Here is a 15117-nt window from a genome sequence, read left to right as displayed (position 1 = left end):
CGGGAAAGTTCCAACTACTAGACCTGCGCTAAAAGCGTACAGTTTTACGAATAAGCCTTTCCTTACGTAAATATACTAACTACTGCAAACCAAAACGCACCTTTCGCAGCTGTACGAGCCAAATTTGCACTATTTGCGTATCATACACCTCGTGGTCTACGTAACCCTGTTCGAGAATAGGACTCAACCCTTCTAGTAATGGCTGCCTTAACTGTTACGTATTTTTAAATGCATCGCCACGCAGTGGTCGGTCCCTCGCTCCCCTTCCCACTCATAACTGTATTCGGCTGTTTTGATCGCGAGTGGAATTAAACACCCCCCGAGACGGCCCACAGTTCTGCGGAACGCTTCTTTGTGTTTCAATAGCGTAGTAAAAATTCAGCAACTCCTTTAGCAATGGCTCTCTCCGGAAAGAGCCGAAACAGGCGTCGTCGTGGACCTACTCCACTTCGGCACTGCCCGGGAAAAAACGAACTAGCACGGACTGTGATTCGATTCACTTCGACCGTTTCCGGAAAGAGCCGAAACAGGAATCATCGCCTAAAATGGCCTCTTCGGCAATTTCCGGCAAAAAAGCCGGAAAGCCTCTCGTGTCCGAGCAGAGCCGAAGCTGCTCGGCTCGGACTCTGCTCCCGCTTCGGGTTTTTTCCGGAAATTGCCGAAGCTGCCCGGAGACTGCTCCTCGCAGCAAAAGAGATATAATTAGCCAAAGGCCCCCTTTTCCCCACCTGTGGTGCAGGCAGGGACCAGTGGGGCAAACCCGGAGCGCGGTGAGTGCGCGCCCCCGAGATCTCCTTTGTTGGCGGGCTGGTCCCTTTGCCTTGGGCCGCCAGGGAGGAAGTGATAAGTGGCCGAATTTTGGCGCCAGCATCGAGACGCCGCCAGCCGGGCCCAAGATCGAGCGAGAAGGGCAGACCCCCCGGTAGCCAGCTCCGCGCACAGCGGCCCCGCAACAAAGGGTGAGTGCTGCCTCCGGCTCGCCGGGGAAATGGCGCTTCGGCGGCTCCCCTCCCCCTCGCCGAGCTCAGTGGGGAAATGGCCGCGGGCTCCCGCCGCCCGCCCTCGGGAAAGAGGCCGCGTGGCCCCATCCCCCCCTCCGAGCAAAGGAGTGAAGCGCCCCGAGCTCCTCTACTGCCCCCCCCCCAAAATCCCCTCCTCACGCACCCCCTCCTCCTCCCCGCGCGGGAGCCGCCTCGCCCCGACCAGCCCCCACGTTCTCCTCCCTAACCGAGCTGCGAGCCCCCAACCCGCCTCTAACGTCCCCTCGGCCGACGCGGGGACTCTCCCCCGCCGGCCGGCTCTGCGCTCGGGCGCTGGGCCCGTCCCGGCTCGGAGCCGCGCCCAGGCAGAGGCTGGCAGTGGCCATTCGCCAGGCGGCCATAGCGCGCGCTCATGGGCCCCGGGACTCACCCAGTCGCTCTCTCTGTCTCCGCGAGGCATCTTGCTTCGCCCAGGCGCTCGCTGAGGCCGCGTCCCCGTGTTTCAAACTGCCCTCTCGGAGAGAAGCCCTGGCTGGCCCCCCTCTCGCTCCCGCACTGGCGACACGGCAGCAGCAGTGGCAGGAGGCTGCAGCTCGCGTGTAGGCGGCGTTGTGCGCTGTGCCCCGCCGCCAGCTAGCGCGCAGCTCAGCGCTCACACCCCGCAGTAGCCGCCCCAGCCTCTGCCCCCACCCCCTCAGATGTCGCTGCTGCTCAGTGCGCGCAGGGAGCAAGGAGGAGACGGGAAACCCGAGCCGCCGGGCACCATTGAAGTCTGTATCCTTCTCTCTTTCTCTCGCTTCCAATTTAACCTCGCCGTGAATGGGGCAGCGCCCCAAATCCCTTGCAGCTGGGCTCGTGTTTGGTGTAACTGCAGAGGTCCTGCCCCCCCGCCCCCCAACGCCGCCACCGCTGCCCGCCTTTAGCAGCCACCCCAGCTGAAGGGAAGTGGCGGCGTTGGGCGGGAGAAAGGGGAGCTGAGCCCCGGGATCTCTAGTGGGTGCCTGTCCCCAGAGGTAGGCGGAAGGTTCCTGGGCCTCAGCCTGGTGCAATGCGAGGAGAGTGGTTAGACACTGGAGCTGGGGGGCAGCCTGGGGAGATGCGGCAGCACCCAGCGCGGAGGCTCAGTGGGCGCGTACCGTTCACTGGACAAAGCGAAGCCACCCGCACGGGGGGTGGCTTTTTCCCGCGGTCCGCCTGGCTTAGCCTTGGAGCGCAATGGTCGTGCTTGGCGAGGGGGCAACGTGGCGCTGGGAAGGGGCCGTCGCTCTCTTCTTAGAGCGGCTGTGTGAAATGGTGGAGGGCGGCTTTGGGTAACGCACATGACTTGCCGGGGCTGGCTGTCGTGTGGCCGCAGCTGTTCCCACCCCCCACAAGGGGAAGGGGACGCAGGGCTTCCTCCTCTATGTTGGGCTGCGGCTTAGCCCTACTCCGTGTTCGCCTAGTCCCGTTAGGACACCCAGGCCTTTTATGTGCACCCACCACAGGCCTGTCGCGCAGCCTTACCCTTCGTCCCTCTACCACGGGCCTTTGTTTCCCTCCCCTCATCTCCTCTCAATGGAGACAAGACGAGATGCCCAGCAGCAGGGCCCAACCCTCGCCCTCTGCCCCACCCTCCCCCCGGACTTGGCTACAATACCACCGCTCTGGCTGCCCGGGGATGAGAATTGGGCGGGATTGCTGAGTCAAAGGCCTCTTTTGGCCTTTAATAAAGGTTTCCCTTTGCCTTGCTCATTTTGTAGTTTGCAGGGGTGGGTGGTGAAATCTGTGCCCAGAGGTGATTAGTGTGAGAAACTGTGTGGGGAAGGGGATGAGTTTGCTTCATCCAGATCATATGTTTATATAATCTATTTAGGTTAATGAAATGTATATTTCTTAATTAAGTATTTTAGTCTTCAGTATACCATGTGTGCAATTTGGCAGAGTTAATGTCTGTATTAGCCTTAACTCTTGCCTTCTGATCCTTGTTTGCAACATTACAGTTGCTTTAACATAATCTGCAGTTTATATGTATTTTCTGCTGTGTCAGGGTTACTGGTAACTTACTACTATATTACACTACAGATACTTAGCTGTTGCTAATTAAAATCTAACTTTTGCATCTTGAAAATGCTTTTAAATATCTCTTGGTTAACTGCTAGAATCAGAACACTTTTCCCATTGGGTTTAAGGAAATATACATCCTAATGGTTCTCCCCATCTCTCTGAAACATCTCTGCCTTATGCTGGTGGAAGGACATTCTTGTAACTCTTCATACACAATCAGTAGCAAGAGTGATGGCTAGCATAATGGTGTGTTTGTGGGTTGACAAGGAAACTAGTAATATACTTCTCTGGATTTAATCCACACTTGAAATGTTATGTGCAGTGAACACATTGGGGTTGGAACAAGGACCATGATTGTATTGGGATGCCTTTCTCTGAGTAATGTAAACTTCCTTTTAATTGTCATGCATTTTTCTAGTAAAAGCTCTGCAAGTCTGCAATAAAAATGGCCTCCAATAAAACTACATTGGTAAGTTCATGAGCACCTAAAATATATAAGGATTTAACCGAAGTATTTTTCTTCAAAATTATAACTTGGCATCTCCATGTAGAAGATACATCCACATCTCTCCTCCCCAGCATTATTCTGACTAAATTCTCAGATCCAGAAAGTAAGGCTAATAGAAAGGACATTAACTTTGGCTTAAATAAAACTGCTATCTTACAAACAAAACAAAAAACCTATCTTTTTAATGGAGGCCTGTGCTCCATTTCAGCTCTCTGATTTAAAGTGAAAATTGTTTAATAACCTTTAACAGAAAACACTTTGAATTTTTTAGCCTCCTTTCAGCACCCCATGTAATTCATTGTGTATTTAAAAAGGGCAAAAACATATTCATTTTAACTTCTCCCTAGCCGTTCAGGGAAAAATGATTGCAACTGCAGGCACAGTACAAGATGCGACAGGGCATAGTTAATATTGCTGTTGGAACTATTACTAGTAAATAACAATTCGCTTTGATTTCATAGGAGCGGAGATTATTAAATGTCTCCCCCACCTGGACCATTGTAACAGGGCTTTGACAGATATCAAGTTACTGTGAAACTTCTTGATATTAAATTATGAGCCAAAAAACTCTGAAATTAAGGACAAATGGATGTCACAGTAGTTGCTCTAATATTCATTTAACTAATGGCAGTACATGTTGGTAAAGGACAGAAGTGCAGAAGCCTGGTGCTAGGTTTACTTAGTGGGAAAATAATAGGCAAACAGATTTTTATATAGCCTAAATGTGGGGAAGGAGGGGAAATTTTGTGCTTTTGTGACATTTACTTAAAAAAAAGCCTGCTATTAAACTTATTACTAGTCAGTAAGTACTAATTTATCCCATATCCTGACAAATTAAATACCAATATCACCTCCTGTCCCTTAGCTGCCTCATTATTTTTCACTGGACTCCAACAGTGTAAGCAATAACATTGCAAACACTTTATCAAGCTTCAGACCTTCCATTAGACGTTAGTGCCCCAACTCTCTAACATAAGTGAGGGTAATATCAGGCCCGAAATGCTCAGAGGAGGGGAAGAGAACCTATTAATGCAGTCAATATTTTTTTAGGAACTTAGCTGCACAGGTCAGGAAAATCAGTTAATGGTTCCCATAGGAACCATGCTTCTCCCAGTGTATGAAGATGACAGTTAGGGTTTCTCTTTAAACTGTAACTTTGATGTTTCTGACTTGTGTATATCTGAACCATCTACCATAATGCTACATTAATGTAATAATCTTTCACTTGTATAAAATTAAAAAGGTGAGTGATCATACACTGAAGGTAATATGTGTGTGCATACTTCTTATGTGAATTTTGAATGTGGGAAAGAGAAGCGAAGTACACTTTATTTGAACATGCAACATTAAAATGCCCAGGATATGGTGTTCTCCGATATGGGACTCAGAAAAAGGGGTCAAATGGGTCTAGTGACTCTTCTTCCCATTAACAGCTTCAAATACTGTGTGTTTCTGTTGGGTGAAGTGCATGTAGAAGCATACATACACGGAGCATCCAAAATTTGAGCTGAATGCGCAATTTTTCTTCAGGCTGTGTGGTCAAATAAGCATAATAGAATGTAGTGAGGGGCAAGAAGAAAAGTTTGAACATCTGTCCTTGTGTACATATGAGGCATGCTTAAATCAGTAATGTCCAATAAATTTCAAGTGCTCATGATGGTTTTTCAAGCAAGCTTTTTAAACAAAGCTCATATTCTTCCATGGAAGGCTTTATACATGCCAAACTTAAGTTTTTTTTAATTGACTTAGAAGTCTAAAAAGCATTTATACTTAAATTATGAGAATAAGAGGGTGAATTATTTTTTTCACTTTCTCAAAATAATTCACTGTGGTACTGAGTCAAAGCCCAAAGGAGAATCTTTCAGAAAGTTATATTAATTTGAATACATGTTTACTCATCAACTATAACTATAGTGTTGCTACTATTGTGCTATGAGCATTATGTCACTTGTTCTTCATTTTTTGCTATTTTTCCATCTCTACCTATTTCTCTCTTCTGTCCTTCACTCCTTCTTTTTCTTTCCTTTAAAGGAAGCTACCTTCAGAGGATAGCTTGACATCTTCATATATTTCCTTTATCTGTGTCTTTATCTTACATCCTTGTTCTCTTTTAGAATTCTCTCTCTCTCTCGAGGCCAAAAAATACCTGTGATTAAGTTAGCACTGTTCAGACATTGGTGCTTTGCTCAAAATATCTCTGGGACATACAAATAAAGATTTAAATAAGATTGTAAATGCTTGCGCTACTTTAAATCACCCTGTCCCCCAAACAAACACCACATTTGGTATCTTTATATGTATAAGCTCACTGTTTAGAATAGAAATCTTGAAACCTATTTCCTTTTTTGTATTTTGCTGTATGAACCTTCAATTTGTAGGTTTCTAACCAGGAGTCTGAAGTTGGTGGCATTTGTGAAGGACTAATTAGGAAAAGGATCCTCAAGGATTATGTATGTTTTTGAAAAGAAGTACCAAAAACTTGAAAATCTTAAATTACAGAAAGTGGAAAGAACTAACTTTGAGCCTGACAGACTTGATGATATCCCCTTTAAAAAACAGAACACCCACCCTTTCCCAAACTCATCTAAAACTTATGTAGAGTTTCAAAATAAATGCTTCATTGCTTTCTCAAAATGTCAGTGTTAATTGCAGATAGTACTCATGACAAACGTTATAATAGCAGGCCTGTGCTCAGTAGGAAAATAGTTTGGTAAGGGAAATGTGACAGCACTACTTTATTTAATGCTCCCATAGGACTATAGTACATTGGGGGGGTTTCAAAGTCCTGCTGCCATTTTGAATGCTTTCCGTAAGGAGCACATCCAAAATGGCAACCAGAACTCTCCACTTAGACCCATAGAGCTCCAAACACTCAATGTGACAGTACTAGACTTGTTTCAAGCCTTTTAGGATTACGAACAAGGAAATTTTGAAAAATACCTTGTCCTTCTAATGCATTTAACTGTGCCTTATTAAACTTGGAATGCCTTGAGGATGATGTGGATGTAATTAATTTTATTTTAAGCATTTAAAGGATGTTATACAACAATGTATCTAATGTACACTTAAATACAACATCTCTGTAAAGTTTTAATTAGAGAAATTTTATACATTAAGTGCTGTTCTTTAAGCGTAGCTATCTTAGGTTTTTGAACCTCTGTAACATCTGTTTGAGTGAAAGTTCCATCTTTACCCATACACCAATGTGGGAGAATGGCAGCTATGGAATGTTACAAGTAACACATCCTGCTGGCAGCTGTTATCAGTTATTGTTGGGCATCCAGCTTGGTATAGCAATATGACTTTAGCTCTTCTCCCCTCCACACTTTTACTTTTTTGGAGGGAGTGGGAGGAAAGTAGTAATTAATTGCCTTTAGTTTTCTCTCTTAGTAGCCAGAATATCATCCCCTTTCTGTTTTGTCCGCCTCCCCCACAATTCCTTTAATGCTTTGTTTTTTTGTATATGCCTTTATGCTGTTCCTAATACACTGCCTTTTTTGTGGGTGTTCAGTCACATTTATTCTAGAAGTTCTTGTAAATTTTGAGGCTTTGGCACTAGAGGAAGGAGTGGAATGACAGTTAAGGGAAAGGAGGCATTGATTGCATGGGCAAAAACATTTTGCCTTTAAAAAAGACTGTTTCTCGGTGTTGGGTATTTTATTAAGCAACTTACAAAAAATGGCACTCAGATTACCTGCACTAACCTAATAGGAATTTGAGCCCTGGACCCAGTATGAATAAGTTGCCATTTCTCTGCTATGTAGTGAGTAAAGGTTGTGCTTGGCCATTGAAGTAGCTACATAAAGCAATATAAAATATTATTATAAATATAATTTTTAACTTCTTTTATAGCACAAAATGGGAAAGAAACAGAATGGCAAAGGTAAAAAAGTTGAAGAAGCAGAGCCTGAAGAATTTGTTGTGGAGAAAGTCCTGGACAGACGTGTAGTGAATGGGAAGGTTGAATACTTCTTGAAATGGAAAGGATTTACAGAGTAAGGAATTCCAAATGTATTTTTTTTCTGATAGCACCTAAAATCCATTATATACATTCCACTGTATTGCCTGTCGAAGTAAAGGCTTTTCTACATGTCAAACACTGCAGTGGTGCAACTGCACTGCTTCAGTGAAGACTGTCTATGCCGATGGAAAAACACCACCTCACAGAGAGATGGTCGCTAGGTTGATGGGGGAAAAACCTTGCACTGTGTATGCTGGGAATTAGGTCAGTTTAACTGCATCGTTTGGGGTCTGGATTTTTCACAACCCTGAGCAACATAGTTATACCAACATAAGTTGGTAGTGTAGACCATGCCTAAGAGTGAATAGCCTTTCATTTAGAATTACTTGATATTTTAAACTTGTAAAAGGCAAAGGGATGTTGTATACTGGAGCTTCTGTTGGTTGCTCATCAGACTTCAGTAGCCCATAGCACTTCAAAACAAGCAGATCTATTTTAAGTATGTATTCATTCTTCTGACTAACCTCTTAAGGATTTTTTGAGACCATGGTGGAAGAAAATCTGAAGTAACTGTAGTATATTCAATAAGGCCTCAGTAATAGTTGTACTTTGTCACTGTTTCTCAGTATAGATGTACACGTAAACACCTTTTATTGATATAAGTGTATCCACATTAGATGTTGCACCGATTTAACTTTTTTTTTAATTGATAGCTAAATTAGTGCTAAAGCAGTGTAGACAAACCCTGACCCCATATAGTTAAGATATGGATAGCTTAAGCTCAATTCACTCAAGAGGAACTTGGGGCTTGCTTGACTAGTGAATCACTCTGCTGAATGTTAATTGTGGGAGATTACACTTCATCAGCTGCAAATAAATAAATAAAATCCCTTAAACATATCTCCTACCTACTGTTAGAACACATCCACAGTCTTGCACACATTACTCCTAGGGAAATTCTGCGCCACTGCACGCACACAGAATTCATGTCCCTTTGTAGATTTCTTTGCTTCCCTGCAGAAAATGATGGGGAAGCTGGGGCAAGGTGGGCGCCTGGGGATGTCCATGGGCATAGCTCACTGAGGCATTGCCCCCCAAACAGAGGTGGTGGTGGGGGGTCATGTGCCACTGCCCCACCCCCCCATTTCTGCGAGCACAGAACTGGCTGGGTGAAGGAGGGTGCCGCTTGGCTCCGCTGACTCTGCAGCTGGACACTGCCTCCTGGGTTTTAGTGCTAGTCGTGCTCCCCTTCTGTGTGCTGGGAGCCATCCTGTTTTCTGCACAACAGTGAGTGCCCATGGGGGGAAGGGAGGATGGGGTGGGAGGAAGGAGCAGGGGGAGAGGCATGAGGGAAGGGGAGGGGATGGGGGAAAAAGTAGGGGAATGGGGGAGGAAGCGGGAGCCCTGCATGGGGTGTCCCCTTGGCAGCAGCTAGGGCTCCCCTGTTAAGCAGGTCTGTTGAACCCCCACTCCTCCGTGCACCTGGACCACCCCAAAAAGCCCCCAGACTCCTATCCCACTGAGCCCCAACTAGCTGCACCTGAACCATTCCTGCTGAGCATCTCACACCCAGCCCCCACCTGCCAGGCCCCATCCCCACACATCCGGACTGCCCCTGCTGAGCCCCAGCGACCTTCACCTGGACCATCCTGCAGAGTCCCATTGCCCCTCTGCCTGGAACTCCCCAACGAGCCTCTGCACCCAGATCCCTCCCTCCCCTGCACTTGAGTCCTCTGCTGAGCTACTTGCTCCCAGATTGCCCCACACACAATCCTCTCACCCCACATCTGGATCCCCCCATACTAAGCCCCTCTATACTTGGATCCTGCTGGGCTGAGCCTGCCTGCCCACACCTATTGCACCTGGCGCAGAGGGGCAGGGTCCCAGGGTGTTTTGGGGGCAGGCCTGGCCCTTGTGCTGTGTGAGGGTTGAGTGCAGCCTCATGGCTGAGTCTCTGTCCCCGGGGGGGGAGGGAGGGTGCTCCAGGGTTATATACGTCTGTGCAGCCAGTGGCCTGTGCTCCCCACTGCCATGCTGGAGCCTCCACATTTATTTATTGACTAATACAAATTTGCAAAATTTTAAAATGTGCACAGAATTTTCTCAGGAGTAACACATTTATGTTATAATTGCATATTGCTCCAAATAGTCACACTATGGTTGCCCATGTATTATCTCCTAAAGTGCATATTCTGCTCAGATGTATGTAGCAGTAACTTGTTTAGTCTGGATGTTTACGGGACTTGCCTCCAGATACCCAATTATATTTCTTGGGGATTCCCTGTTCATGCAGTGTTTGGTACTGGTGCATATGATGGACTGAGAAGGCACTTATCCCTTTTGTAGGGACACAGTTAAAAGATTTGACATTAAGTAGCAAATAAAACTAAGCACACTTGGATAGTTTTCAGACTTAGTTAGCTTTTCCTCATGCCCACAGACCGTTTATTTATATGGTTCCCTATCTGTATTTGAAGGTCTTTAAATCGGAAGGGAGTAGATCTTCAAGGGCCAGTCAGCTTCTACAGTGTGGTTGGGTAGGGTTTAAAAAAAAGAAAAAGTTGTGGATAGGGATGTCTGTACTGTATCTTCTATCAGCAGTTGTTCTGCAGCAATAACAGAACAGAGCATAACTCTAAGTGCATATCTGATGATTGCAAGGTAATTTAAGAAAATAAAGTAGATTCACCTCCGGTATAAGAAGCCTGTTTTACTTACTGTGAGCTACGTGGCCAAATGACTGTGTTACTTAATGTTTTGCTTACTGTGAGCTATGTGGCCAAATTAGGTTTCTGGGCTTTTGATAGCCTTTCATGAGCTAGCTGTATGTGTGTTTCAGTGCTGACAACACATGGGAGCCCGAAGAAAACTTAGATTGTCCAGAGTTAATCGAAGCCTTTCTGAACTCCCAGAAAGCTGGTAAAGAAAAAACAGATGGTGGGAAAAGAAAATCTTTATCAGATAGTGAATCTGATGACAGTAAATCAAAGAAAAAGAGGGATTCTGTAAGTATGTTAAAGTTGTTGCTATACAAATGCTTTTTCTTATGTTGAATGTTTGTACCTATATTTAAAAAAATTCTAGGGGTGATCAAGGGAATTATAGACAAGCCATACATCTATATCTAGAAAATTGGTTTAGAACAATAATTTCAAAACAGAATAACAAAACACCTGGAAGCTCATGATATGATAGGGTCTAACCAGCCTGGCTTCTGCAAAAGAAAGTTGTCTCACTATATATTTGAACATGACAAAGTAGTGAATAAATATAGTCAATCAGTTCTTCCTTAGACTTCCAAAAAGCCTTTGACAAGGTTCCACTAAAGAAGCTAAGTATTCCTGGGTGAGAATATACTTAGTGGTCTAGTAGATACTGAAGCAGAGAATAGGATTAAATGGTCAATTTTCATCATGGGTTACGGTGTCTCAAGGTTTTGTCTTCGGTCCAATGTTTTAATATATTAATGATTTGGAAAGGGGGGTGAGTGTTGCTACTAACATTTGCAAATGAAAAAGATGTTTAGGTTAGTCATGACCAGAGGGGCTGAAGAATTTCAGAAAGACCTAAACAAACTAGATGAATAGGCAACATGATGGTGAATGATTTCATTGTTGACAAGTGCAAAATAATGCATATTGGAGGGGAAAAACTTGAATGTCTTGCAGGATTCTAAAGTAATTATTCATTCAAGCAAGGGACCTGGGTGTCATTGTAGACAGCTCACTGAAAAAATTTTGTTCAGCTGTGGTATTTATCTAAAAAAAAAAAAAGTTAGGATGCATAGGGCAGTGATTTTCAAACTGCGGGTCGTGACCTGCCTCTGCACCCCAGCCGTGACGCTGCCTGGGAGTTGACAGAGGTTAGCCTGTGCCCCAATCCCTTGCCCCAGCCCTGAGCCCCCCCAAACCCTGAGCCCCCTCCTACACCACAAACCCCTCATCCCCAGCTCAACCCTAGAGCGTTTACCTAGAGCCCAGCCCTGAGCCCCCCCAAACCTGGAGTACCCTCCTGAACCCCAACCCCTGCAGCCCTCACCCCAACCCTCTGCTCCAGCCATAAGCCCCTCCCACACTCCCAACCTCTCATCCCCAGCTCCATTGGGTTGTGGGCATCAACAATTTTCTTCAACTGCGTCGCCAGAAAAAAAAGTTTGAGAACCACTGGCATAGGAGATAGGATGGTGAATAATACAAATATTGTAATTCCTTTATATAAATCAGTGTATAGCCTCATATGGAATACTGTATATAGTATTGATCACCCCATTGCAAAAAGGATATTGTACAACTGGGGGGAGATCAGACAGTAAGACCAATCAAAGGCATAGATAAACTCATGTGAAGAGAAATTGAAAGATAAAACAAAATTATTTGACATGTGACACTTAAGTTGGTAGAACTGTCTACATTGTAGATCTTATAAATAAGACTGCGAGTCTTTCATGGAGGTCTTGGAAGTCACGGATTCTGTGACTTTCTGGGACCTCCGTGTCTTCTGCAGCAGCCGGTGCGGCTGACCCTATGGCTGCCTGAGCAGCTGGGGCAGCCCTGAGGCGAACCGCACCAGCTGCTGCTCTGGGAGCAGTGAAATCATGGATCGGTCATGGGTGGTGACTTCTTTACTGCCTGTGACCTGTCCATGACTTTTAATAAAAATACCTGTGACTAAATTGTACCTTACTTATAAGAGGGATTTTTTTATTTAGTCTTAAGGGTATGGTCCTGTAAACAATGACTGCATACTCTTAGTTATTCCAGCATGGTACCATTGACATCACTGTGATTTTTCAAGAGGAAGTAACTGTTTGCAGGCTTGGGTTTTAATTTCTCTGCAGAAATCACTTCTAACTCGGAGCTATTGCTGGCTCCTAAACTCGAGAAATTGGCTGCAGTTTGCATGTCACTGATACAATCATACAGGTGAACTAAAGGATGCTATGACGTTCCCTGACCTTTACACTAAGCTTCCACTAGAAAGATGCTTCCTGCCTTATCTAGTTTTCTGAAATAAATGTGTATATTAATGATATAAATTCATCTTTTTTGCTAAATTTAACTAATTCATTCTAAAGCAGTGGTTCTTAACCTGGGGTCCCCTGACCCCAGCTTCTCTCCCCTCCCCTCCCCTCCCCCCCAAAATTCCCCACTAGTTGCTGTCCCGGCCCATCAGGGTAAGCAGCTGGCACGCCGGGACACTTTGTTTACTTAGGTTTACCTACGTCACCTGCGGACGCTCAAGGTAAACAAACAATCTTGGCCCGCCAGCGGCTTATCCTGATGGCCCGGGAGTCAAAGTTTGCTGATCCCTGAGTTATAGAGTCGGCTTATGAATGGGTCATAAAATTTTTCCATTTTTACTTATCCTTCGGAGCGGGGATGTGTCGGCTTATAAACGAACCGGCTTATGATTATGTGTATAATGAGTTTTGATAAGGGGTGCGAGAACATATTTTTGAGAACCAAAGGGGTGCAGGCTGCAGTAAAGGTTAAGAACCACTGTTCTAAAGCGTAAAATGACAAAATAAGTCTTGACTTGATGTAAGCTATAACTTGTCTGAAACTTGCCTTAAAATGATGTAAAATTAATGTTAAAAGATATGACGTTCAACCTTTTTAATAGGTTGATAAACCAAGGGGGTTTGCAAGAGGTCTTGATCCTGAGCGGATAATTGGAGCCACAGATAGCAGCGGAGAACTTATGTTTCTCATGAAATGGTAAGTGATGTACAGACATCTCTGATCCAAAGTGTTTAAACTGGTGAGAAACTATTTCCTTTTTGGAGTGAGACAGGAAAGATGACAATTTACTTGTTTCTGTGTTTGGGAATACCTGTCCTGAGCAAATAGTAAGTAGAGTAAGATTGGAATCTCATTTCTAATATTCATGGTCAAACTAATGAGACTGAATTCATGCTTTTGAGCACAGGTGTGTGGACAGTGCAATAGTCGCTTCCACCCCTTTATTTAAATGTCTAATTTTGCTCCCAATGAAGTCCAACTGAGTTGCCCCAAAAATATCAATCTCACTTGTTTGCCATATTGAGACACTTAAAGATTTGCACTTTAGAAGACTCTGTTACTCATCCTCTTAAAAACCTCAGGTAGTGGATATGTGACGTTTGGGATGTATATAAAATGCAGGTTGTTGCAATTCGGAATTTCTGTAGGGTTATTAAATGAAGAAATGAAACACCAGAGAAAAATACAACAAAAATGAGAGAACTTGTTCTTTCTTATTTCCTGTCTTTGTGGCTAGCTTACACTTTGTTATATGCAACAAGCCTACTTCTAATATGCAGGTGTGCAGCAGGCATGTGAAATCAGTAAAAGTTTTTTAAAATACAGGGGTATCAACTGTCTTGCATTTTCTTTCACTCTGACACAGGTTCAGAAGTTGCAATCTGATAACTTTTTTTATTGCATTTATTCTAATTGGATGTAATAGTTTGTGAGTGTCAGATTGACCCAGGGTGACACTGTCAATTAACTGTCTGTGACACCTGTCTGAAAAGTTTTACATGAGATTAGAAGCAATATGTAATACTAGACAGGTTATCCTTTATGTTACTGTGTAGTCAGTGTTTTCTTTGTGCAGGGTTTCCCTTTTTGTCTGTGTGGATTTCTCAAACAAAGGAAAGAGAAACATTTTTTTTAATTGAGGAAAAATGTGACTGTAAAACACAAATTGGCAGGGAAAACTGGGGACTGCTATATTGAAACTGCTGTTAACTAGAAATTGTGATCTTTAATTGATGTCCTTTTAAGAGGACCTTCTCCAAGTGATGACCTCTGGAAAGTTGCTAATGGTGATTAACAAGGATAGATTTTTCTAGAATTTAAACTCCTACCTCTGCTCTTTGATCATGAAATATATTCTAATATCAATTTCAAACCCATCTGGTTTAGTAATAGCTCTTAAACTCAAGACTTGTTTGTTTTTTTAAACCCTCCCCTCTTAGGAAAGACTCGGATGAGGCAGACTTGGTGCTGGCCAAAGAAGCTAACATGAAATGTCCTCAGATTGTAATTGCTTTTTATGAAGAGCGACTAACTTGGCATTCGTGTCCGGAAGATGAAGCACAATAATCATTTGCATTGCTTTTTTTATATATATATGAATATGAAAACCTGGATTTTGATTTTATTCTTTGATTTATTAGCAATGTGAGGAAAACCTCTACATTCTAATGAGAATTGAGTTTGATATGTTTGTTTTTTGAAGTAGTGTGTTTTGCATCAACAGCAAGTAAATAAAGGCTTTCTGCAACTTGCTTCATTAATGACAGGACAGCATTTGATACTATTTCCTCCATATTAGGTAAAGGCTTTTATAAACCTTCATGATCCTCCATAGTTATTACTGAATCATAACAAATGTTTAAACAAACTCACAGATGTTTTATAGTCTTCTATGCTATTGATGTGCATGTATCTTCTTTACCCCAACCTAGCCCCATAACATGTAGAACCATTCTTTTTAGTATTTGAGGTAATGTAGTCCCAAAGAGGCCAGGTAAGAACTAACTTTGTAGTAATTTGAATGTTATCATACTGTATATTGTTTACTTTATTGTAAATACTGGTGAACAGTGGTCAATAAAATAGTTTTATATTCTTCCTTTA

The 15117-nt window shown here is 43.8% G+C and overlaps 2 protein-coding genes across 6 annotated transcripts in view; one reads left to right on the top strand and one right to left on the bottom strand.

Moving 5' to 3' along the window:
* The window catches only part of HNRNPA2B1 (heterogeneous nuclear ribonucleoprotein A2/B1), a 17534-nt gene extending 16031 nt beyond the window's left edge, over positions 1–1503 (bottom strand). Inside the window, exon 1 of the mRNA XM_054020118.1 lies at positions 1411–1503. Within this exon, the coding sequence (XP_053876093.1) occupies positions 1411–1440 (30 nt within the window). The 5' untranslated portion in view covers positions 1441–1503. The remainder of the gene's footprint in view (positions 1–1410) is intronic.
* CBX3 (chromobox 3) lies at positions 662–15117 on the top strand. 5 transcript variants are annotated; one of them, XM_054020121.1, is made up of 6 exons: positions 662–959; positions 3442–3492; positions 7384–7526; positions 10332–10497; positions 13115–13209; positions 14454–15117. In XM_054020121.1, the coding sequence occupies exons 2-6, from the start codon at positions 3469–3471 to the stop codon at positions 14578–14580; spliced, it is 555 nt and encodes a 184-aa protein (XP_053876096.1). In that variant the 5' UTR covers positions 662–959; positions 3442–3468; the 3' UTR covers positions 14581–15117. The 5 variants fall into 5 exon arrangements, with proteins under 5 accessions (XP_053876096.1, XP_053876100.1, XP_053876095.1 ...); XM_054020120.1 differs by lacking the exon at positions 662–959 and adding an exon at positions 1663–1750; XM_054020126.1 differs by lacking the exons at positions 662–959; positions 3442–3492 and adding exons at positions 1679–1750; positions 5910–5981.

Source organism: Malaclemys terrapin, chromosome 2 (genome assembly GCF_027887155.1).
Source record: "Malaclemys terrapin pileata isolate rMalTer1 chromosome 2, rMalTer1.hap1, whole genome shotgun sequence".
NCBI classification, from domain to species: Eukaryota; Metazoa; Chordata; order Testudines; family Emydidae; genus Malaclemys; species Malaclemys terrapin.
The sequence above is the reverse complement of the archived record's forward strand: the minus strand, read 5'-3'. Positions and strand labels throughout refer to the sequence as shown.